Source organism: Erythrolamprus reginae, chromosome 2 (genome assembly GCF_031021105.1).
Source record: "Erythrolamprus reginae isolate rEryReg1 chromosome 2, rEryReg1.hap1, whole genome shotgun sequence".
Classification (NCBI taxonomy): Eukaryota; Metazoa; Chordata; class Lepidosauria; order Squamata; family Dipsadidae; genus Erythrolamprus; species Erythrolamprus reginae.
The window spans coordinates 225,568,315-225,594,386 of NC_091951.1; the positions used below are offsets into that span (position 1 = coordinate 225,568,315).

Here is a 26,072-nt window from a genome sequence, read left to right on the forward strand (position 1 = left end):
AGTCACATTATTTAAATAACCACAAAATGGATAAATGATCGACAACATTATTTGTTGAAGTGCACAGTAACATTTTAAGGCTTTGTACTGAACCCTTCAAGATTCAGTATGATAACACATTAGGCAAGTAGCTAAATTTTCTTTAATTGCTATAAAAGTTCAGTTCTAGATAATGATTAAAATGATTAAAGTGTTTATGGGTAAAAACATACCATTTAATTATTTCCTTAAAAAAATATTTTTTAAAAATTATTTTTCACAAACAAACATTTTAAAAGTTTTAAAAGTAATTAAGGATTATACTAAGGTACTAGAGAAGGAAGGACAATAAAAAACGATTAAGTATTTCAATAAATAGTGCATAAACTTACAACCCCTACCACATTCCCTCCCCACCCCCCCCACACCCCCGCGGGGGCAGCAACCCATTACTGGACCATGGGAACAATATCTCCTGACAGAAAGGCAGAGGGAATCAAATTCTGTCTCTGGATAAGACAGTGGTACATTCTAAGAAAAGAAAAAAAAGATTGGGAATATCCCAGCCTTATTACGGAAGGTTGTGATGGGCTATCACCCATGGAAATAGTTCCCATTTGTAGGTGACTTTTCTAGATGGCTGAGTTGCTCAGCAAGGGAGTTAACTGGTTGTTGAATTGAAATGCCGGAATGAAGTTGGAGTGATGGATGCTCCAAACCCAAAGGTAAAGTATGAAGGAATGATGGACTTTTTGTCACTTTCTTGGTTTATATCCTAGAACTACCTGGACAATCTAATCATGATGACAAATCTCAGAAGGTTCGTGTGGCTTTCAAGTTGAATGATGGTTCCATATCACTGGAAGGTGTGGAATGGAGCCTAAGGGACTATATACCTGTAGCTAAGGACTTGATGTCTGGAGGATAACAAAATGCCCTGATAAACAATTTAAAGATGTTTTTTTAACCCTTTAAAACAGCAAGAAAAAAGAAAAAGTGAGGTATTTAGATAAAGCAAAAGGACCAAGAGTTTAGGAATGAACAAGTGTGATTAAAAAGTAATTCAAGGCAAGGGTCTCCAACCTTGGCAACTTTAAGCCTTGTGGACTTCAACTCCCAGAATTCTTCATCCAGCAAAGGAATTCTGGGAATTGAAGTCCACAAGGCTTAAAGTTGCCAAGGTTGGAGACCCCGATTCAAAGTGTTTAATGTAAGCCATGTCCCATGTCTTGGTTTCCACTGCTCTAGAGCAGGGGTGTCAAACTCAATTTCTTTGGGGGCCTCATCAGGGTTGAGTTTGACCTTTGGGGGAGAGGTGGGTGTGGCCAAGGTGGACACAGCCAGCTTGACATCACTCATTTAGTGGGCACCTGTGGTGGCCTGAATCTTCTGCTAGTGAAGACGCTCTCCCAAGCTGTTTTTGGCTGCGATGGCTTCCTGCAATACTCTCCAGCAACAACATGGTTGTTGAGCTGAGCTCTATTTTCACTGGCAGAGTCACCCACAAGCCCTGTTCCCAGGGTGGCATGGTGGACCAGATTGAAGCCCCCAAAGGCCAGATCTGACCCCCAGGCCTTGAGTTTGACATTTATTTATTTATTTATTTATTTGATTTGAGATTTGAGATTTGAGATTTGAGATTTGAGATTTGAGATTTGAGATTTGAGATTTGAGATTTGAGATTTGATTTGATTTGATTTGTATGCCGCCCCTCTCCGCAGATTCGGGGCGGCTAACAACAAAAAAAAGACAATGTAAACAAATGTAATATTAAAAATAATCTAAAAAACCCCCATTTAAAGAACCAATCATACATACAAACATACCATGTATAAATTCTATAAGACTAGGGGGAAGGGAAAATTTAAATTCCCCCATGCCTGACGACAGAGGTGGGTTTTAAGGAGCTTGCGAAAGGCAAGGAGGGTGGGAGCAACTCTGATATCTGGGGGGAGTTGGTTCCAGAGAGTTGGGGCCGCCAAACAGAAGGCTCTTCCCCTGGGTCCCACCAGACAACATTGTTTAGTCGACGGGACCCAGAGAAGGCCAACTCTGTGGGACCTAACTGGTCGCTGGGATTCGTGTGGCAGAAGGCGGTCCCGGAGATATTCTGGTCCGATGCCATGAAGACATCCCTGCTCCAAAGGCTTCCAAATGGAGCTTGTGCAGGCACCTAATTCCATGTTTATGAATCACAGAGACTACAATGAAAAAAACATTTAGGCATATATGCATTTATGAACCATATACAGCTAAGCATGTAGCCCACCTTTCTCATACGTAGGTATTCAAGGAAGTTTTTAAACATGCTGCAAAAATTTATTCTCTCTTGATGCTGGGAAATACAGATGGTCTTCTGTCCGGAGGTGGATGCCATTGTGAATACAGCAACTTGATAAGATGATTGTTGATATTGTTCTGTCACTTGTTTCATAAATGAGCCCAATCAGAGAAATAGAAAGGGAATAGCAGATTGGGTGAATTCTATGGTGACTCACTGCTTGATTGGGCTTTCACGCAATGGGACATTATTGCCAGGTCAAAGACTGGTCACATGAAAGACACTGTTGTGTGCGAGTGTCCCTGAATCAGGAATTATGTCCTTGGAGAAGAAAAGAAAGTGAATGTCTCCCAAATACTTTTCAGTAAACAGTAAAAGCGTCACTACTCATATTTGAAAAAAGTTGCTGTTTCAGTACAATAAGCCGCAGATGTCAAATTCCCACATGCAGATCTGAGCTCCATATTTAGAACCAGAAAGTCATGCTCCGGAGTTGAATAATCGTATATCAAAACAATGTTCCCAGGAGTGTCCCGATTCCCACTGCTACGGCTGTGATGTGGGAAATGATCAGCATGAATTGAACGAATGCCATCTCACAAGTATTATATATACATTCCCACTGCAATCTGGATTCTCTATCTAGCACAAAGTATTCTGCAGTTGGGAATAAATGTAACCTGCCAACAAAGGAGAAGATTTGTAGCTCAGGGCTGAAATGAGAGGTCGGTGGTGCGGTCTGAGCTTGCTTGTTTTTTGGCAGATGTTTCATTACCCAAATTAAGTAACATCATCAATACTAGCTAATTCTAGGCTGCATTAAGAGAGAGATAGAATCAAGATCATGTGAAGTGTTAATAGCACTATGTAATGCCTTGACAATGTCACACTTAGAAACATAGAAGACTGACGGCAGAAAAAGACCTCATGGTCCATCTAGTCTGCCCTTATACTATTTTCTGTATTTTATCTTAGGATGGATATATGTTTATCTCAGGCATGTTTAAATTCAGTTACTGTGGATTTATCTACCACGTCTTCTGGAAGTTTGTTCCAAGGATCTACTACTCTTTCAGTAAAATAATATTTTCTCATGTTGCTTTTGATCTTTCCCCCAACTAACTTCAGATTGTGCCCCCTTGTTCTTGTGTTCACTTTCCTATTAAAAACACTTCCCTCCTGAACCTTATTTAACCCTTTAACATAATGTTTCAATCATGTCCCCCCTTTTCCTTCTGTCCTCCAGACTATACAGATTGAGTTCATTAAGTCTTTCCTGATACGTTTTATGCTTAAGACCTTCCACCATTCTTGTAGCCCGTCTTTGGACCCGTTCAATTTTGTCAATATCTTTTTGTAGGTGAGGTCTCCAGAACTGAACACAGTATTCCAAATGTGGTCTCACCAGTGCTCTATATAGCGGGATCACAATCTCCCTCTTCCTGCTTGTTATACCTTTAGCTATGCAGCCAAGCATCCTACTTGCTTTCCCTACTGCTTGGAATACTGCATTCAATTTTGGTTGCCATGATGTAAAAAAGATGTGGAGACTCTAGAAACAGTACAGAGAAGAGCAACAAAGATGATTAGGGGACTGGAGGCTAAAACATATGAAGCATGGTTGCAGGATCTGGGTATGTCTACTTTAATGAAAAGAAGAAGGGGAGACGAGATAGCAGTGTTCCAATATCTCAGGGGTTGCCACAAAGAGGGAGTCAGGCTATTCTCCAAAGCACCTGAGGGTAGGACAAGAAGCAATGGGTGGAAACTAATCAAGGAGAAAATTCCTGACAGAACTATTGATCAGTGGAAGGGCTTGCCTCCAAAAGTTGTGAATGCTCCAACACTGGAAGTTTTTAAGATGATGTTGGATATCCATTGGTCTGAAGTAGTGTAAAGTCTCTTGCCCAAGAAGGTGATTGGACTAGAAGACCTCCAAGGTCCCTTCCAACTCTTGTTGTTATTATTATTATTAAGGGGATCCAATTGAGAAACCCTGAAGTGAGCCTGGATGAGGCCATTTTAGAGGCTTAAATGTTGCCAGTTCCTCATCACAGCCATTGTGCCCAATTTTTCCCACTGCGGGCAGCCTATGTTCCCTATTGCCACTCCTCCCAAGCCAATGTATTTGTTGCCATTTTAAAAATATATATATCTGTAGGTATGGGATTTTCTTCCAACTAAAAACTATGAATGGTATGGGGGAGGGAAGTATGGCCAACATAGTCAGACATTATAGCACAAATGTCTCATGACGAAAGATTAGTGGAATAAAAATATAACCCTGAGGAAGAAATAATCATTTGCTTTCTACTGCTGTGTGGCATATATAATCACAAATAAATCCCTTGCAGTTCAATCAACGTTCCCTTTAACTTCTTCGTGGTGGGCTGCTACATTAACAATGTCATGCTTTGACAGCCTACAAAAGTCACATATCTAAAATAGGAGTCTTCACTGAATATTTCTGTGCTGTGGGTTACTAAGGGATGATTCTGGCAACATTCACTGAATCCCCCCCCTCCCAGACTAATATAGCCTGTGGAACACTGGGGGTGGGCAGTTGCTATCTAGTAACAGGTTGTGTGCAGAGGTCAGTGGATCTTGGCTTGGGGAAGATGATCTTTATTAACAGATGAACAGAATTGGAAAGACCATGCAGGTCAGGGGTGTCAAACGCAATTTGAATGCTGCATCAGTGTTGTGTTTGACCTCAGGGGACTGGGGCAGGTGTGGCCGGCTCAACATCACTCGTGTCGCATGTGCCTGTGGAGGCCCAAGCATTCTGCCAGAGAAAAAGGGCTCCCGATCTCCGTTTTCACTGGTAGAGGCACCGCAGGCCAGTCCTTTGCTGTTCCCAGGGGGACCCTGCAGGCCAGATCTAAGCATCCCATGGGCTGTATCCACCTCCCGGGCCTTGAGTTTGACCGTTCAATCAACCCACCTAAATAAATGCTAATTTCTAAATTTACAGCTTTCATCTTTTTCAGATGATTAGTAATGCAAAATAAGGTTAATAATTATGTGCCGTGTCTGTGTCATTGCTTATAATATACACAGACTTATGCACACACACATATATGTTTTGTATGTGTGTGTGCATAGTGCACAAGTAGCAAGATAAATGAATTGCGGCACCAGACAAGTTCCATTTGTATTTGTGTGTTTGTCTGTGAAATTCCAACACACCTAGCACTGGCTGAATTGTGTCTTCCATGTTTACAAATTGGCAGACTTCACAAAAATGTACTCTGCTGTCCCCATTAATAATGGCAAATATTGTCTGAACTAACATTTGTAAATCCTATTGTAGGCTTGCATTATCCTCTACTTTCATGAAAGTTTCAGAATATAAATATAAATACATATTCCAAATGTAAGTGAGCAAAATAGGTGGTGTCTATTTGCATAGCCCCCCAGAGATTATAACAGCCCCCAACCTCCTTGTCTTTCGCAAATTACTCAAGACCCACCTTTATCACCAGGCATGGGGGAACTGAGACATCCTCCCCCAGGCTTTTATATTTTATGTTTGGTATGTATGTGTTGTATGGTTTTAATTACTGGGGTTTTATATGTGTTTTATTTTTAAAATTAGATTTGTTTCACTGTTATATTGTTTCTATTATTGTTGTGAGCCACCCCGAGTCTTCGGAGAGGGGCGGCATACAAATCTAATAAATGAATAAATGAATGAATAAATAAATAAATAAATAGATAGATAGATAGATAGATAGATAAAAAAATAAAAAAATAAAATAAAATAAAATAATAATAATAATAATAATAATAATAATAATAATAATAATAATAATAATAGCCAAGGGCTTTCCCACCTCTTCCCCCACCCTCTCGCTGTCTTCCCACATCACTCCTTTCATTTTTGTGCATAGGAGAGGTTAACTAGGAATCTGATGCAGTTCGAAAATAACCTCAAGGCCATTCTAGGAACAATTCAGCTAATCCACTCACATCACATGCAGCAATGCACTAACAAGCTGCTAAGTTGTCAGATGTGTCAGTGAATGTGTACAATTGAATTCAAGGGAAACAGATGAATGTTTACATAGGACAGTTGGCATTCACTAGTGTATAGCTAAAAGTGGGAAATTGGAATATTTTGAGACAATCATATGTGCGTGTTGATTTCACCATGTTTGGAGCCATCTATCCTCTTGTGTGTGCGTGCACACACACTCATGCGTTCGTGTGAGATTTCCTTTCTCAGATATAGTCCACATCTGCCCTCCAGGGGCTTTTCTGCCAGAATGAGATTCAGTTCTAGAGAAATGCATCACGATGGATGGAGATTTAGTGTCCTGATGAATTAATGACTGCTGCTGCTCCTATCCCAAACAGGTCGGGGTTTATGGTCAAAGGAGATAATGCTTCACATCCATCTCACTGTGTTCTTAATGGAACCTGTCTCAACGGGGACAAGATCCTCAATCGTTTTCCTGTGCAAACCATCTGCTCCCTTTTATAAGTGCCAGAAAATCAAGGTAACTCTACATTCAAACAAAGTCTTGTCAACATATTTTTGGTAAAATGTTTTATTTCAATTTTTGTGGTCTCCACATCCAGCTGGACATTGCAAAGAAGGACTTTTCATCTTCCTAGAGACAGACATACTGTACTGCTACCTACTCTTACTTCATCTAGGCTGTTGACATCCTATCAGAAGATCAACACAATCCACGGGTGGCCCAAAACGCTTCGGGTCCTAAGACTAAAACTCCAAATGCCCCCACCAAGCTCTTACCAATGACTATGGGGCCCAATACACAACAAAGTTTATCCAGTGCAAATCCCATTCAAGTGAACTGCGGTACATCTGCGGTACATCTAGACCAGGGGCTCAAGCTCAGTTCAGATGAATGCTGCATGGGATCGGTTCGTTCGCTTGAGGGCCTCACCCTCCAAGCCTTCTCGTGCCGTGACTCAAAAGTATCTACCGTAGGAAGTAAAAAAAATGAAGAGTATTGCGCCATTAAACATAAATTTATTAAATATAAAAAGTACCGTGAAACAGAGCTACTTGCAAAACAGCGCTGCAAAACAGCTATTTCACTTTGGCTACTTAGCTGGCAGCATTTTTCATGAACTGGAACACCAATATTTGGTTTTTATTACTGCGCTGATATGCAATAGTTCTTCATGATCATACCTAGGATGATATAAAGTAGGAAAGCCATCCCATTAAGAGCTCTCCAAATCACTTCTTTCTTCTCTCTCCTTGCTGGAGGGGGACATCTTTCCTTTGGTCTCCCTACCATCACCACCACCCCTGCTACTTCTTCTCTCCTTTCCTCTTCTGTGGTCTTGCTTGCTTGCCCTCTGTCCTTCCTATGCTATGCCCATCAGACAGAGCTTGCAACGGGGCAGACAGCTAGAGCCCTTCTCTCAACTGTCTCCTCCTTTCTTCCCCAGCCCCAGCCTCCTGACCTCTTTTTCTGGCTATGCTTCGCTTCCTTGCTGCTCCCACCAGCAGAATTTTTAGCACCATCTCATAAACAGCATCCAGGATGCAATGTGAGAGCAACTAGGAGTCTCGGAAGGGACCGTGCTGCTTGCAAGAGAGACTTTGGGCATGTTCTATGCAACTTGGCCCACAAGGAGGTCATCGGGCCAAAATAGCTGCTGGGCTGTTCTTCTCCTCGTCCTTGGTGCTCAGTGCTCTGGCCTTTACTGGGTTAAGTCTTCAGCACCCACAAAGCACTGGACTTTTGCAGGACACAGAAAATGATTTGGAGAGTGGTGGTTGTCCCCTAGGCCACAAGCTTGAGACCCTTGGTCTAGACTCTGTCCCATGGTTTGGATTTGTCCATCTCTGCCAACTTGAACAGCATCCAAAATGCACTACCTGGTGAGACAGCATTCAGACTGTCTTCCTTTGTTTGATTAAAACTGCCTAAAAGGGAAAAAAGTTGGTGCCATTGCTCTTCTCAGCACCGAATTCCACTAGCTGGACAAAAGCTTTATAAGAGTCTCTTTTGGCAACTCAGAGTTTCAACACTGTATTAAAATTCAACCTTGCTTGCTCCAGCTTAAAATGTGCTGTTGACAGGCCTCTAGTCCAAAGGTATAATCTTCTGAGGTGTCTGTTTCTGTTATGGGTTCAATCCCATACGTTGGCATTGAAGTGGCGGTGAGTGCATTTCCAATTCCAAAGCTGCCTTTTCAGCTCTACCCTGTGTTCTATCAGCCCAGCCCGCCCCACCCCAAATGTACAATACCACCCATCTCTAAACGACACAGGATTTGCAGTGTGTTTCAAGTTATAATTAAAAAAATAAAGAAAAACAAGCAAAGAATCTCTATAAATTTTCTCTGGATTTGTGAAGTGGAGTGCAATGTTTCCTGTGCCCCCCCATCCATGCCTGAAATGGACCGCTCTGTCTCTCTTTGACAGCAAAAAAAAAATATGTTCGTTCGATTCTCCAGGTGTTTTAAGGGGAATGGATTGTGCTCAGTTTGTCAGACCTCAACAGGTTCGAGCTGATTGAGGTGGACCCGCATGAGTTGGATGCTGTTGAGGATTTTCTTCTGGTGACCAACCAGGCTGATGCCAACACGCTGGATATCACTGCAAATGAAAAGAGAAGAAGATCTCAGCCCAGGTTTTGGCGCCGCCTAAACTTGCAAACTTATTCAAGCCACGTTCTGGGAGAACCACTGGAACAGTTTTGTCCTCTTCACCACTTCAATTCAATTCAATTCAATTTATTAGATTTGTATGCTGCCCCTCTCCGAAGACTCGGGGCGGCTCACAACAATAATAAAAACAATATTCCAGCGAAAACAAATCTAATATTAAAAAGCACATAAAACCCTATCATATTTAAAAAAGCAAACAACATATACATACCCAAACATAAATATAAAAAAAAAGCCTGGGGGAAAGGTGTCTCAACTCCCCCATGCCTGGCGGTATAGATGGGTCTTGAGTAATTTACGAAAGACAAGGAGGGTGGGGGCTGTTCTAATCTCTGGGGGGAGTTGATTCCAGAGGGCTGGGGCTGCCACAGAGAAGGCTCTTCCCCTGGGGCCCGCCAAACAACATTGTTTAGTCGACGGGACCCGGAGAAGGCCAACTCTGTGGGACCTTATTGGTCGCTGGGATTCATGCAGTAGCAGGCAGTTCCGGAGATACTCTGGTCCAACTTCCATGGGTAGGAATGCTTATTGCCTTAGAAGAGAAATTCAGCGAGGTTCACTCTTTTTCTTCTAACAGTGAATAATGGCTATTGTAGAAAAAAGGACTTTGTATGGCATACCACGGATAGTTGGAAATGGTAAACCACATGTTTTTGGGTGTGTTATCTTGGAGCATGCCATGATTTTACTGCAGATCATAGGACGGCTAACCTCTTCAGTGCTGAAACTAGAGCATGCATGCGCCGGAGTGCTGGAAAGCAGCTGACCAACACGCATGCCAGCTGCTCTTCTGGGTTCCGTCGCACACATTCTGTTCATTCCAAAGACTGACTGGCCGGCACACACGTGCATGACAGAACCCAGAAGAGAGCAGCTGGTGACAGCTGTGTGGGCTCTGCGTGCCACTTTTGGCACGCGTGCCATAGGTTTGCCATCACGCTCATGGGACGAAAATGGCAGCTCAAAATATAGTTTTATTTCTCTATCTAATCCATAGAGTGTTCATTTTTCCAAAAGTGACTTTGCATGGCATACAAGTAAAATAACGGGGAAAAAAATCATAAAACCGCCTACCAGCTAATTGCAAAATGTGTATCTTGTTAATGCTTTTATGGAGAAAATAGGCAAAATAAACCAAGATACTAAGGAGCCAAATGTACTCTAAAATGAAATATGTTGCTCAAAAAAATAAAGGGAACACTCAAATAACACATCCTAGATCTGAATGAATGAATGAAATATTCTCATTGAATACTTTGTTCTGTACAAAGTTGAATGTGCATGACAGCAGGTGAAATTGATTGTCAATCAGTGTTGCTTCCTAAATGGACAGTTTGATTTCACAGAAATTTGATTTACTCGGAGTTATATTGTGTTGATTAAGTGTTCCCGTTATTTTTTTGAGCAGTGTATTTCATTCCTGAACTTTTTTTTTTTTAAATCTATTTCACCCCCTATTATTGTGTCATTCAGTTACCCACTGGAATTCTTAGCTATTGAAATAGAAAGGCAGGAGAAGGATAGCCCCAGTCCCAGGGAAAACTGTTAATCGTGCTGGGTCCAAAGGCTCTTATTAGATTACTTAGATTACTACTTAGATTACTGCAACTTGTGCTAGATGGGTCTGCCTTTGAAAATGGCTGAAGGTACAACAGGGGTGCCTTTTGGCTGCCAACCTGCTGCCCACTGAAATCTGGTACAACAAAGGATATCTCAGTTGCAGGGGCTGTTTTAGTTGCCAGTCACCAATTCAAGATGCGGTTAAATGGTTTTTTGTGCCATGAATCTTCATTACTTCCAGAATCACCTAGTATGGGTGAAGACTGCTTGCCTACTGGTTTTTGGCCAAGTGGGCATCTGTCAAGTTTCCTTTCCCTGGGAGGTCCAAGGGGTGGAGTCTTGGAAACTAGGATTGAGAGTCAGGTTCTGAAATAGCTTGGGCTCAGAACAGGTCCTTCCCTTTACTATTATCATTCATGACAGCCAGGAGTGGGCTCCTGCTGGTATGGCTAATTGCGCGCAACTCCACGGCTCTGGAGCACAAAATTTCAAGCAAAATTTTGCTTCCTGCACCGGGTAGCAAAATCTCGCATGGGCACTCACATGGGGACTCACATGCACACATGTTTCTGCTCATGCAGAAGTAAAAAACCTTACCAAAACATGCACGCACATGTGTCCCCGTGTGAGATTTTGCTACCTGCACAGTAGGTACCAGAGCCACGTACCTGAGCCACAGAGCTGTGTACAATTAACCGTACCGGTAGGAGCCCACTATTGCTGACAGTAATAAAAACTGCCTTTTACAGAGCTTTCTAAGCAAAAAGGTGCCCTGTAGCAGATGGCAACACTTTAGGGGAGATTAGGAATTTGTTTAGTTAATTTTGTTGTTTGCAGATGTTTGCATAGTATGGTTGTGTTGTTCAAAGGATGTAAACAGCCCAGAATCTTTGAAGGAAGTAGCACACAGATGTACCTTATATACAATATAATCCCCACTGAGCTAAAAGGATGATTCTGGATCAAAATAAAATAGGTTCCTGTGTCATTTCACATTGTCGTCAAAACCTCAAACAATGTTTTACTGAGGTTTCTAACATATACATATGAATGTAAAATTAACAGCAAATTAGATGAATAGCAGATTGATCCTTGCATGTAACTCGTTAAAGGGAATGCAATAGTTTTCACAGATTTATTGGGCGTGGGTGTACATACACATACACATACACTCATTCATAGATTTAAATGATGTAAAAAGATCTGAGTACTTAAAATCATCTAGGGCAGGGGTGTCAAACTGGCAGCCTGGGGCCCAGATGCATTATGCAAGGGCCATGCCAACCCCAGCTCCGTGAAGGGAAAAAAAGTCACGATATATCACGTGATGGCAATGTGACACCACAAATTTGACACCTGTGATATACATTTACAGAAAAAAGTTACATCTATAAGCTTTTCAAAATGATTTCAAAATAATATTTTAAAAATGATTTTTAAAATGATTCTATATGACTTTTAATTTTTGATTGGGACCTGCCCTTAGTTGGCTGAAAGATGGCTATATAAATGTTTTAAATAAATAATAAAAAAGAGTAATAGACACGAGTGGACGCTCTACCGCTAATGGTGGCCAAGGGAATGCAAAGACATAGGGAAGGGTCAGGTCTGATCTTCTATATGGGCTGTACTAGAGTTCCCAGAATCCTGGTCCTGTCTGAATTTTCAAAACCACACATTCTAGTTTTACAGTTCCTTAGTGCTTACAATATATACATCAGAGCATGGCCTCATTACCAAATAACCGCACCTGCCCAACCTTACCCAGGCTTGCAAAGTAAGTGAGATCATCATTGTAATATTTAGATAGGAATCCAGGGCTTCCGAATAGACTAGATTTTAAGATTTAAAAAAATATCCTGGACAATTTAAATTTATTAAATTAAATTAAATTCATAATGTATAACATAAATTTTATAATTTGATAAACTTTTATAATATAATATTATAAACAGATAGTTTAGACTATTATAAATAGACTGCTTGTAGGCAAATTCGCTGTATCTTGACATCAGATTCTAGATCAGCCGTTAGATCACAGTCATATCATTGATTGTGCTGACATTTGACAAATGACAAAGAAAACTATCTGTCCTATCATAGCATGCTTGCTTGCCAAATATATGCTTCCCATTTTGCCACACTTAGGGAGAAGCAATATCCAATTCTGTACACACAGAAACAGTTTTAATGAGTAATAGATGTTCAGAAAGATAGTTTCTTTCTGAACATCTATTACTCAAAAGATTATTTGAATATTAATACTATTCAAAAGATGGTCTCTCTTTTGAGAAAGAGGACTCATTTCTTCCTATTCTCTTGAAGAAGAAATACCTCTATGTTTTTCAAATTACACCTGAGCTGGAAGACATTTTGACCCATGCTCTGTTCACTCTTTTCAAATACAAATGATATACCATAATTGTACAAACACAAAGAGTATGTAGGTACAGTGGTACCTCTACCTAAGAACACCTCTACTTACGAACTTTTCTAGATAAGAACCTAGATAAGATTTTTTTGCCTCTTCTCAAGAACCACTTTCCACTTACAAACTCAAGCCTCCGAAACTGTAACCGGAAAAAGGCAGGGAGAAGTCTCCGTGGGGGTCTCTCTAGGAATCTCCTGGGAGGAAACAATACCAGAAAAAGCGGGGAGAAGCCTCCGTGGGGTCTCTCTAGGAATCTCCTGGGAGGAAACAATACCAGAAAAAGCGGGGAGAAGCCTCCGTGGGGCCTCTCTAGGAATCTCCTGGGAGGAAACAGGGCTGGAAAAGGTGTGGAGAAGCCTCTGTGGGGTCTCTCTATGAATCTCCTTGGATGAAATAGGGCTTGGAAAGGCGGGGAGAAGTCTCTGTGGGGTCTCTCTAGGAATCTCACAGGAGGAAACAAGGCCGGAAAAGGGGGGGGGGAAGCCTCCATGGGGCCACTCTAGGAATCTCCTGGGAGGAAACAGGGCCTCCACCCTCCCTGTGGTTTCCCCAATCACATGCATTATTTGCTTTTACATTGATTCCTATGGGAAAAACTGCTTCTTCTTACAAACCTTTCTACTTAAGAACCTGGTCCCGGAACGAATTAAGTTCGTAAGTAGAGGTACCACTATATATCCATGAAAGCCAAACTTGCACTTATCTGCAGGCTCAAACGTACTACCATATAACGGGAGATGCAGTTCTTACTCTAAAGTCATGCGTGAGATGACATCAAATGTAGTCAGGCCAGCTTGGTCAAAGTTATCTTTGTAACGTCCCATCTTAATAGCATCCAGCCATTCGTGGGCATTGGAGAGTGAAGGGAAGTCTGGGGGTGAATTGCTCAGTAGATGTTGGGATGGTCTATAAAGAAGAAGAGAAGGACACTTCAAAAAGCATAACAACGTACGCATTATGCTCAGCATCAAAGATTCAAAATGCCGCAGAAGAAGTGGGGAAGTTCCTGACTTTAAAGACACTATGGGGAATTGCTGCCAATTTTAGTTCTGCCAGATACATCGGCCAAGTAGCCCTGAGATCTTAGACGGATTTATTTATGCTTTCTACTGGTGCATCTGATATTTGAGTAGATTTTAAACCATGGAATTTAAACCATGTTGCTAAAGAAGACTCTTGTTATTCCTCTTCTAAAATCCTATTATGTTTTCCTTTTCTTCCTCTCAGTTTTGGGCAGAAATAAAGGCACCTTTATGCATTCAAAATTGTTTTTTTTTTAAAGTTATGCACAACTAAGGACTTTTCTCTTCTTTCCCGGCGCTGCATGAAAGTTTGTAACCCCCATGGGAAAATGTCTCCATGCCAACAGGATGGACTTCCTTCCTCACTTCTGCATTCATCTAATCTTGGCTGCATCTTTCCCCAGGGAACTCCTCTTTGTTGACCCCAAGTTTTTAGTGTATAAAACAGAGAAAAACACATGGGAACAAGGGAATTTCTAAAGCATTACACCATCACCTCATCACCACCAGAGGCATACCTCTACCAATTTCATGTTTTCACCTTTGCTCATTAGATACTGTGATCAGTTCCATGACCCATGCTGTCAGGCCACAAACCTCTAACTTCACATGCTGCTGACACAAGCCTTGCTATGCCTGGCTGTTGGTGTCTGAGATGGGGGTTGTGGACATAGGTGGCTGTAGTTTCCTTGCAAACCTACAGTAAAACTCATTTAGGACATCTGCCAGTTGCTGATTTCCTTCAGCTTGGGAAGGTGGTTTGCCATAGCCTGTGATATGTTTAAGAGTTCTCCACATGTTTGCATATAGGCATAATTTCTCCCCTTCACCATAAAAGCCAAAGTTTATCTCTTGTTTCTAAGTCTTCATCAATAGCAATATAAGCTATGGCTGTTTAGAGTCTTCAAAATCTTTATTTTGTGGTCTTCAAGATACTTCTTATCACAGTTGCTCAAAACTAGTAATAGTATTTCCTGACAATTTGTAATGGGAAATATTCATAAATTTGCAGTGTAAGAACTATCCAGAATAGCTTAGATTCCCAAACTCCAAAATCCAAGGAATTCTATTCTTTCCCAAGGAAATGTTGGTCATGTCCACATGATGAACTCATCCACTACTGCTATTGCAAAACATTTCCCATCATGACAAATGCATTTACTCCCGTCTTTACTGGTCATTTGCTAATGGTGTCCATGCATTTGATTTCTTTCACTAATTTACCCCTTGAAAAATATTTAAATACAGGGTTCTATGTAATAAGGGTTTGCGTACTTCATGTTGACTCTACATATATAACTGGTATTAAGATCTTTTTGATTATTGTTTTCTTTGTCCAGAGGAAGCATCAGATTCTAAATTAATACCTAGAAGGTACGCTTGATTTCAAAATTTCAAAATACAGCACTTCTATCATACCCTCCAATTTGTGGATTACACACTTTCCTGATGCTTCCTTCCTACCTGCTATTTCCTGTGCCAGTCGCTTTGAGAGCAGATGGTTTGCGAATCGTCTTGTCCAGAGCATTGACTATCTGCTCAAATTTGGGCCTCTGGACCCGTTCTTTCTGCCAACAATCCAACATCAGCAGGTGTAAAACAGTAGGGCAGTCTGGAGGTGGTGGAAGACGATAATCCTGGTCGATAGCATTGATTACCTATAACAAAGGCAGAAAAGCATAAAGACATGCTCCCAGCAGCATATACCATATTTTTCAGAGTATAAGACACACTTTAGTTTTGGAGGAGGAAAACAAGGAGAGAAAAAATCTGCCTCCACCTCCCAGCAATTTGCTTCCCAGTAAACAGCAAATAATACAGATGATATATACTGTTTGCTGTGTATTTCTCTCTCTCTCTGTGTGTGCCTGACCCATAGAAATAGCAAAGAATTGGAGAAATGTATATTATGACAGTATATTAATGCCAGAAAGTTTTCTTAAATGTAGTCACACTGACTCCTCCCAACTATTTAAATAGATCTACTCCAAACATGACTAAGTCAGGGTTTAACTCAGCTGCCATATCTTAATACTGAACAGGACACTGTTACATTATGGATTATACTTGCACAGATGCTGTTAAAATTTATGTGGCTTTCTTGAAGTATACATTATTCTCTGCTATTTAAAAAAAAGATACAATGGCACTGGGCCTCTTCAGATCAAGCATTTATTTTAAAAAGCTTCTTCATTTTGTTGTCTAGAACAATAATAAAGTGGTCTTTAAAAAATAAGTCTAATAATTTGAACATTCTATAGAGATTTATAATTATTGATTTACTTCCTTGCATCCAGTTTCAGCAACTGATTAGCACAAGAAAATAAAATTCTGCCTCTGCCTCTCCCTTTCAGCAATTTGCCTCCTTGCAGTTTCAGTTTCACTTTCATTTTAGTGGGCCTGCCTGCAGCCTCAATCAGCTGCTGGTCGGGAGGCTTCTAATCAGTTGCTTGTGATAACTAGGCTCTGTGCTGTTTGCTGCAAGGAGGTAAATTGCTGGGAGGCAGAGGCCAAAGGGTGGGGGTAGCTGGGTGGGGCCACATTTGGTGTACAAGGAGCACCCAAGTTTTCACCCTCTTTTGGGAGGGTAAAATACGGTATAAGAATGTTATCCAAAAAAGTAAATATCTAGTTCAAAGCATGTACTTTTAGTGTTTGGGTCACATTAAAACTTACATCCTGATTGGACATGTCCCAGTAGGGTCTCTCTCCGTAGGACATGACTTCCCACATTACAATGCCATAGCTCCAGACATCACTTGAGGATGTAAATTTGCGGTACTGGATAGCCTCTGGAGCTGTCCAACGAATGGGAATCTTGCCACCCTATAGTTTTAAAGGAAAAGAAGAGCAGTATGCTCTCAGTTCAAAACAAGTCCACTGATATTAAGTCAGTTCTTAAATTTAAAAAAGTAAGATAATAATGTTAGAAGAGTAGAAAAAGAATCCTAGGAGTAGAACTGAAATTCTTACAGAGTGCATTCTTAAACAATGGCAGTTTCATTATGAAAAACTTGTGACAATCCAAAGAAAGACTATGTTTGGTGGCTTGAATTTTTTATAAAAATAATAAAGGTATAAATTTTTAAAAGTAAATATCATTAAAATGTACCTAATTCTCCTTATAAAGAGAAATAAATGAATTTTTTTCACTTTATTTAGATGATTGATCACTTTAGCAGACAGAGATGGTCAGCTCAGAATCCCCTGAACCACGAGACCGGTGGCAAATAAATTGGATTAATAAAAATAAGACAACACTGAAATATAGCACAATGCAAACAGAATCCTGCCTGATTATTACAAGTTCGTGAAAAAACTATATTCTTGAATAAGAACTTACCAAGGCCCCAGTGTAGGTTGGGTTTGAAGCATCATCTTCTAAGAATCTCGACAAGCCAAAATCTGACACTTTGCAAACCAAGTTGCTGTTGACCAGGATATTGCGGGCAGCCAAATCCCGGTGAACATAATTCATATCTGAGAGATAACGCATTCCAGCTGCTATGCCCCGCAGCATGCCAACTAGCTGCAACATGCTGAACTGACCTTCCTTTTGCTGTAAGTTACAAACAAGAAATAAGAGCCTCTATGACATATTAGTATATAAATGTTTTCCAATTTCTCACCTGCATCAGTAGTGTGACAATCCCAATGCTGACTGAATAAGACGATACTAAATAATTACAGCTTGGTGCAAGATTAAATTGCTCCTGACATGTGTTACAGGAAAAAACTCAAGAAGCTATTAGCTTTTCTGAATTTACCATTTCCAATCTAGTTCTTTCTAAAGTGCAATATTTGTGCTTGGCTTTTGCAGGTACTGTAGAGCTTCTTGTTTTTCTCTCTCTCTATTTTTTTAAATCACTATCACAGTACAGCATTAATTCATTCCTGATTCCTGTGTGATGGGCTTTCTGTTTGAAAAAAGTATTTTGGGACCAATCTCTAGATTGTGACAGCTGAAAATCAGACATAGCGGAAATTGGATAAAGATGCTAGAAGTGAAAAAAGATTAGCAAATAAATACAACAATATGGAAGCTTCAGGAATCTTAAAGACCTGGAGATACTAAGAGATTATATTATACTATATATATATATGTATATACATACATTGAAAGCAGTGAAAATATAAGCAGTTCAGAGACTTTACAGAGGTGTTGCCTGAACAGATAAAAACTTGGTGTGTTTAGCAATGTTATCAAATTAAACATATTGGAAATAATTAATATCTTCAATAAAAAGGAAGCCACTCAAAAGGAAATCACTTATGAATCTAAGAATGTCGATCCCCAAGTAACTACAAAGGTTTTATATGCTTTGCAAATATTTCAGAAGTAGTTGAAACCTTGGAGGAACACTGCACTTCAATAACACCAACATCATGTTGGATTTATAAGGCCACCAAAATAAATGATTCTAGGCAGCATAGTTCCCTCTAAGCTTAGCAGTGAGCAATCGCTCACTTAAAAATCATCATCAACTCAGAATTTTCCAAACCTGCCCAGAAGCCGAGAGGGAAAGAGTGAGAGGGAAGGAGAGAGAGAGGAAGAGAGAGAAACAGATAGAAAAAAGAGAGGAAGAAAAAGAAAAAGAATGGGAGTAAGGAAGAGAGAAAGAAAATCAAAATCTAATTTGAAACTAGCTCAACTATTTAAGTGGCATTTTGATATTGATAGAGTTGCCCTATTATGAGCTCACTGTTATAGACACACAGTACAGTATTTTATTTTGAAATTCTCTGAGGCAAAACAGGGTGGGTTTTTTATTTGTTTGTTTGTTTGCGTATTTATTTATTTATTTATTTATTTATTATTTCTGTGCCGCCCAGTCCCGAAGGGACTGCCGCTCAGACACTATACTTTTCCGCCCACCCCCACAAAAAATTAGAGGGAACACTGCTAGGCAGCACCAACTATTAAAACGTCATTAAAAGAATCGAAATACAAATCTATACCATTCAACAAAACCTCCTGCTGCGGTAAAACATGCATTAACTTTAATGAGTAGATTCCTTCAAGCCGTTGCATTTTTTCCAGGCTTGCACAGAAAAAAGAATTTGGCTGATTCAATTAGTAGCAGAGAAGGGATGTGCTTGAGCAAAATCCAAAGCCCTTTACCAGCTCCAGTATGATATTACTTGTGAAACCAACATCCATATTATTATTATTATTATTATTATTATTATTATTATTATTATTTATTAAATTTTTATGCTGCCCCTCTCCATAGACTCAGGGCGGCTCGCAACAATAGTAATACAAATCTAATAATTTAAACTGAAAACCCATAATTTAAAAACATGCACACAACACATCATACATAAACAATATAGGCCTGGGGAAGTTATTTCAGTTTACCCATGCTTGATGGCAGAGGTGGGTTTTAAGCAGTTTACGAAAGGCAAGGAGGGTGGGGGCAATTCTAATCTCAGGGGGGAGCTGGTTCCAGAGGGTCGGGGCCGCCACAGAGAAGGCTCTTTCCCTGGGGCCCCGACTAACATTGTTTAGTCGACGGGACCCGGAGAAGGCCAACTCTGCGGGACCTAATTGGTCGCAGGGATTCGTGTGGCAGAAGGCGGTCCCGGAGATATTCTGGTCCGATGCCATGAATGGCTTTATAGGTCAAAACCAACACTTTGAATTGTGACCGGCAACCAGTGCAGACTGCGGAGTGTTGGTGTAACATGGGCATACTTTGGAAAGCCCATGATTGCTCTCGCAGCTGCATTCTGCATGATCTGAAGTTTCTGAACACTTTTCAAAGGTAGCCCCATGTAGGGACCATTACAGTAGTTGAATCTCTAGGTGATGAGGCCATGAGTTACTGTGGGTAGTGAGTCCCGATCCAGATAGGGCCGCAACTGGTGCACCAGGCGAACCTGGGCAAACGTCCCTCTCGCCACAGCTGAAAGATGGTTCTCTAATGTGAGCTGTGGATCGAGGAGGACGCCCAAGTTGTGTACCCTCTCTGAGGGGGTCAATAATCCCCCCCCGCAGGGTTATGGATGGACAGATGGAGTTGTCCTTGGGAGGCAGAACCCACAGCCACTCCGTCTTATCTGGGTTGAGCTTGAGTCTGTTGACACCCATCCAGACCCCAACAGCCTCCAGGCACCTGCACATCACTTCCACTGCTTCGTTGACTAGACATGAGGTGGAGATGTACAACTGGGTATCATCTGCATACTGATGATACCTCACCCCATGCCTCTGGATGATGCAAGACAAGATCTTTAAATGTTTTGAAAAAGAGTTATTGAAGAAAAATGAAGAGTGCTATCCACATCTCATTGATTACCATGATTGGAATAAACCAAGAGGACTTTGGGAATAGCAGCACTTGCAATTTCACTCCTTCTTACCCCTGGCCTGATTTTTCCACTCTCTCTATTAGGGGCTTTTATTTCCTGCATTAAAAGCTGAAAAAATATTTGGAAGACGCCGAGATAGTTGTATGATTTTTGAGCCTTATTTACATGAGAAGCTGATGTTCCGGAAAAAATTCTAGTTTGAAAATAGCAGAAGACTCCTTTTCTTTTGAAATCATAAGCAAATAATAGGACTATAAATACTCTGCATCCTTTAAATTGGATTTTTTAAATCCTGAGTAATTGAAAAAGTAATTTAGATTGCCTAAATTGGCAGAATAGAAGTATATTCAATTAAAGTATTTCTTCATTTGGCAATCTGATTCAGATGCATCAGAAGCTTCTAAAACACATGAATTAATATGGAATTTTGAAACCTGTTTCCAAACCATTAAAAAAAAACCATAATTCTTGTTTTCACAACTCACTGATGAACAAAACACTGACCTTCGTGGAAGGAGACCAAAACAGTCACTAGTAGAACTAGATTTCTAATCTTACAAGAACAGAAGATCTCCAGGCTATACAATTTATTTTGGAAACTTGGAATATTGTTGAGATCTGATATAAGAAGTAAGTGGTTCCAGTGAGATCAATAAAATGTTTGAATAAAACAAAAACAATTTAAATCTTAAATTTTATTTATTACATTTTAAATGAAATATCTCAATGTCAGTGGTTCAAACTCTAATCAGAACTAAATCTCTGTCCAATTCATCAAGTTTAGTCAGTCATTTACTTTCAATTAATATTAATTTAGGTTTGAAAAAACAGATGAGGTAAGTAGAATAAAGGATAACAACAAAGACAATAGATGCTAATATGCTTTTTTTGGTTTGGATCTAAAGAAAACTGCTCATTCCTCTGTAGTTGATGCAACTAATTTAGCCATAACTAACTTGGTATCTGTGCCTGTGTGTGCATGCATATCTTTATATGCTTGATCCCAAGAGGAAAAACATTTATTTTGATCTTGTTGTGGCAACTATATCAAGGAGAACAAAACACTTAAGCAATAATAAGCGTCCATTGCCGGATGAATGTCTAAGAAACATTTGGGATAATTTATTATGATAAAAAACCAATTTGTAAGATTAGAGTATGATTAGGGATGCATATAATCATCTTAATTTATTCTGTTTTGAAACTGCAGATAAACAACAAATTATTATGTTATTCATTGCCTATGATTTTGATAAGTTTGTTTTGTAGAACTCTTAATTAATTTAATAAGGTAACGCATTACGAATGCCTACTATGTATTGTTGAATATTTAATATTGTAAGACATTGGCTTTGTCTTTCCCTACATCTGGAAATCTTATTCAACAATTCCTTTGACTTCTGAGTTTTTGTTAAATTAAAGTATATTTTAAAACTATAAAAATGCCATAACAGATGCAAGCATAGAAAATTGAGTTCAGTTTCCTTAGAAGCATACACTTATTTTTAAATGAATATATTCACCAGAATATATAGAAGATTATATCTTCTGTGCTTGCATATGAACTCCAGAGTTTGTATACACATCACACCATCCTCTTACAGGGTATGCAAAATACAGAAAAGAAATAAGAATAAGTCAATGAAATTAAATTAACTGAACAAGGAAAGAAAGAAAAATAAGCTAAAACATAGCTAAATCTAGCTTATAACAAAATCATCCATGCATATGTATTTCTCCATATCATGCCAATCTTGCCAACCATAGATGCTTTTACAGCAGTGAATCATTGCTTTGTATGTTGCCTTTTGTATTTTAAAATTCTTGCCTCTCTCTTTGGGTAAACTGTAATACTCTACCCAGTCATGATTTCTCGTTCTGCCTCTTGACCCATTTAGTCTTCCTATCTTTTTTTTTTCAATTTGATCCTCATTCATTCTCTTCATACAAACACACCTACACACTCATTCCATATTTGTCACTTGCTTTTGTATTCAATCCATGTGTATTTCACTTCCTGCTTGTTGTAGTCTTCAACTGTATCCCCACTGAAAGCAAGTTACCGTACTTTTATTGTCTTCTAACATTACCAACTCTCATTTTTATATAACAAAGAAGAAGCATGTTTTTATACATAATCATTTTTACATTTGGAGAGAAACATTCTTTCCAATATATACCACCCATCGTCTTTCTTCAAACTTCTCCTTTCAATTCCCCATATTTCATAAGTACTATACTGTATTAGATAATATTTTATATACAGAAATTCATCTCCTTCTTCTAGTTTTTTTCCACTTATGTATAACCCATAACATGCCATCCTTCCTTGTCAAACACAATCACTTTACAAGGAGAGACTCTTAACATTTATAGGAAATATTTTTATCTTATCATAACTTAGCATTAATATCACCCAACAGCACAGAAGAGAATATTATAGCACAGTTGGAAGGGACATTGGAGATCTTCTAGCCCAAACCCTGCTTAGAGAGGAAACCCTACACCACTTCAGCTATGGTTATCCTACATCTTCTTAAAAACTTCCAGTGATGGAGCATTCACAACTTCTGATTCCACTGATTAATTGTTCTATCAGGAAATTTCTCCTTAGTTCCAAGTTGCTTCTCTCCTTGATTAGTTTCCGTAGCTGCCATAGCATGTTATGATAGGATTTGATATCTGGACTTCTAACAACAAATGCCTTATACACTCCGATTCCATTAGCCAGGAACAGGATTGCACGTAGGTCACAAAGTGAGTCTGCATTTCTGGTGAAATCTGCTTAGGAAGTGACTGGCCATAAAACGATTCAGTGGCTCTCCTCGAATAACAAGAATGTGTCAACAGGAAAAGAACTGTGTGATCAAAAGACACAATTTACATTCCCTGGGGTAAACAGGATGAAGACTGCGATAAAAAGACCTTGCTTTGTGGTAAACAGGAGATAGTTGTATTAACAATAAAGGGGTCCAGGAAATTGGCCATGAGAGACATTTGTTCAGTAGAAACTAGTTATGTGCCATATGTAGATAGGAAGGACTTGGAAGTTGTGTCATATCTTAGAGTTATGTTATTGGATGTTTGTATATCACTTGACATGTACGTGTAATCAATCCCATTTGCATATTCTCCCCAATAAAAGGAGGTGCACAGCTCAATACTGTGTCATTTCACCCGGAGAGAAATGTGTCCAAGTTTTCTTTCTAGGATTTGCATTCGTGAGTGACCCCCCATGGCTGGGGTTGCTCTAAGTCCCTCTGAAGACTTTGTTCCCCTCAGGGACTTTGCAACACCCTCAAGTTTCCACCCCTTGTCCTACCACCAGGTTCTTTGGAGAATAGCTCCACTCCCTCTTGTTTGTGGCAGCCCCTGAGATATTGGAACATTGCTTTCAGGTTTCCCCTAGTCCTTCTTTTCATTAAACTAGACATACTGTACCTAGTTCCTGCAACCGTTCTTCATGTTTTAGCCTCCGGTCTCCTATCATCTTTGTTGCTCTTCTCTGCACTCTTTCTAAAGTCTCAACATCTTTTTTACATTGTAGTGACCAAAACTAGATGCAGTATTCCAAATGTGGCCTTACCAAGGCATTATAGAGTGGTATTAACACTGCACGTGATCTTGATTCTATATCCCCCTGTTTATGCAGCCTAGAAATGTGTTGGCTTGTTTGTCAGCTGTTGCAGACTGCTGTCTCATATTTGAATGGTTGTCCACTAGTACTCCAAGATCCCTCACACAGTTACTACTATTGAGCAAGGTACTGTATATAAACTTCATATATAAAAACATTATGCAAAGATGGAAATATTATACATTTTTGTTTTATTCCCTGTTTAGTGCTACCATGCTTCCAATGACAGTAATGCATGACTGGCGGCTTAAACCGCCGGCCGAAATTGCCCAGGAGCAGGGGATGACTCTGCGGGCGGCTCTATAGAGCCCCGAACTTCCAGGTTCCTAAAAACCCAGAAGTTCGGCTTTTGGCAGCGTGCCAGATCGGCGCGCCACCTGCTGGTTGCTGGGGGAGGTCCTGGATCGCCCTATTTAAGGGCAATCCGAACAGGACCTCCCCCTTGTTTTCTTTGACTGAGAAGCGAACACCCGCCCACCCTCTGCTATTAACAGTGTGTCCTAAGGAGGTCGCCTCGGGGCGGAAATGGGAATTTTTTGTGGCCTCCCCTTTAGAGGCGGCCGTTTTTCACCTATTCCACACTGCCGGTGTGGACTGGATTGGTTAGGGGGTGCGGCACACTTAGATGTTGGTATAGGCCTCCCTTTGGTCACTGGGGTTTGGCAGGTTAGGGGCGGAAATGGACAATTAGAAGTGACTGCGCATGCTCCTTTGGGCATCCTTTAAAGGGTGATGGACCACCTCTCTCCAGGAACTAGAGGTTGGAACAACTTTGGGGATTGGAGAGAGGATGTCCATGGGAATCACCGGATCCAATTTCCCACAGGGATTGGAGGGTGAACTCCTCCCACACGATGAAGGGGCGTGGCTTGGATCCAGTTGAAGGTGGCTACCTTCACCTGGTTCGGCAAGGAGTTTTTGCCCAATGTTGCCAAGGAAGTTTCTGGTAGGAATTTCCGTCCCGTTAGTTTTGGCCTCTGCAGGTCCTTAGTTATGTTTAATTTAAATATTTAAATTTACGTATTCAAAGTTACGTTATTTAAATTTATGTTAATTTAATAAAATGACCCTTATTTAATCCACAATATGTCTCAGGGTCTTTACTCCGCTTCCGGGGCAATGTAATTATTTCATTATATACTGCCCTTTATCAGTCAGCAACAATCTTCAACTGCAGCCTAACATAAATGTCTCAAAATTTAATTTATCACGTCTCTTCATAATCAAACATACAACAAACAGATTCACATTCATATATTTCTCAATGACTTGCTGAAGAGCAAATATCTGGTCTCCCTTTCAGAACTAAGGCTGCAAATTTTTACCTCTCCTAGCCCTTCATTAGAATTCTGCCATCACCTTGCCAGGCATATTTAACAACTCAAACCCAATGTAATTTGTACACTCACACTTGTTTCCATCCCTTTCACATAGGAGGACTCATAGTAGCACTCTTCCAAATGTCAAGTAGAAATGCAGCCTTCAAATCTGCTTTGCACAAATCATTCAGCTACTTCACAAGCAAATCACATCTCAATTTTAACATTTCTCCAGGTAAACAATCCACAATTTTGTAGCCTTGCCATTTTTCAACATTCTTACAACAGTATTTATTTTAAATTGAATTAAATTAAAATATTTTAAGCATTTGATTCCACTTTTGACACGTTACTGTTGTTTTTAAAAATTCCCATTCAAAAGAATGCATATTCCAAATAAAGAGAACTTTTTCCAAGCAGATTCTCATTTTACCATTTCACCATTTTATGTCTTCAGTGTCTGAAGAATCCAGTCACTTTTTCTGTACTTCATTGTAATTTTCCCCCCTTATCATATTCTTTCAAGCACCATTTTCCCCAAACCAATCTCTGGTTCTTTTAGTCACTGGAGTATACCATGCCACTGTTATTAACCTATGAGTTCCTGTTTTCATACACCCACCACAGTCTAGAAGACATCAATGCTCTGCTCTTCTATAAAAATAGGTCCCCTTTGTTCAATCATAGCTATTGACTGGTTGAGAAATATCTCTTGGTTATGACTGAATCACATTCCTTCAACTGATATTTCCTGCTTCTTTCCAGGGAAGGGCTTTCTGTTTCTTGTTTTACTGATTTTGTAATTCCTTTGTTTAAATTTCTGTGATCCACCCAGAGCCACTGAGAGCTGGGCATCATACAAGTTTAATAT

General features: G+C 40.0%; 1 protein-coding gene across 2 annotated transcripts in view; it reads right to left on the reverse strand.

The window, feature by feature from the left end:
* Positions 1–6,797: 6,797 nt before the first annotated feature.
* LOC139162083 (ephrin type-B receptor 5) overlaps positions 6,798–26,072 on the reverse strand; it is a 254,307-nt gene continuing 235,032 nt past the window's right edge. The window contains exons 13-17 of one of the 2 annotated variants that reach the window (XM_070742108.1): positions 17,274–17,489; positions 16,607–16,756; positions 15,395–15,588; positions 13,659–13,814; positions 6,798–8,846 (exon numbers count right to left, since the gene is read on the reverse strand). In XM_070742108.1, coding sequence (XP_070598209.1) covers positions 8,738–8,846; positions 13,659–13,814; positions 15,395–15,588; positions 16,607–16,756; positions 17,274–17,489 — 825 coding nt within the window. In that variant the 3' untranslated portion in view covers positions 6,798–8,737. Of the gene's footprint in view, positions 8,847–13,629; positions 13,815–15,394; positions 15,589–16,606; positions 16,757–17,273; positions 17,490–26,072 lie in introns of both variants that reach the window. The other variant, XM_070742109.1, reaches the window with a different exon arrangement.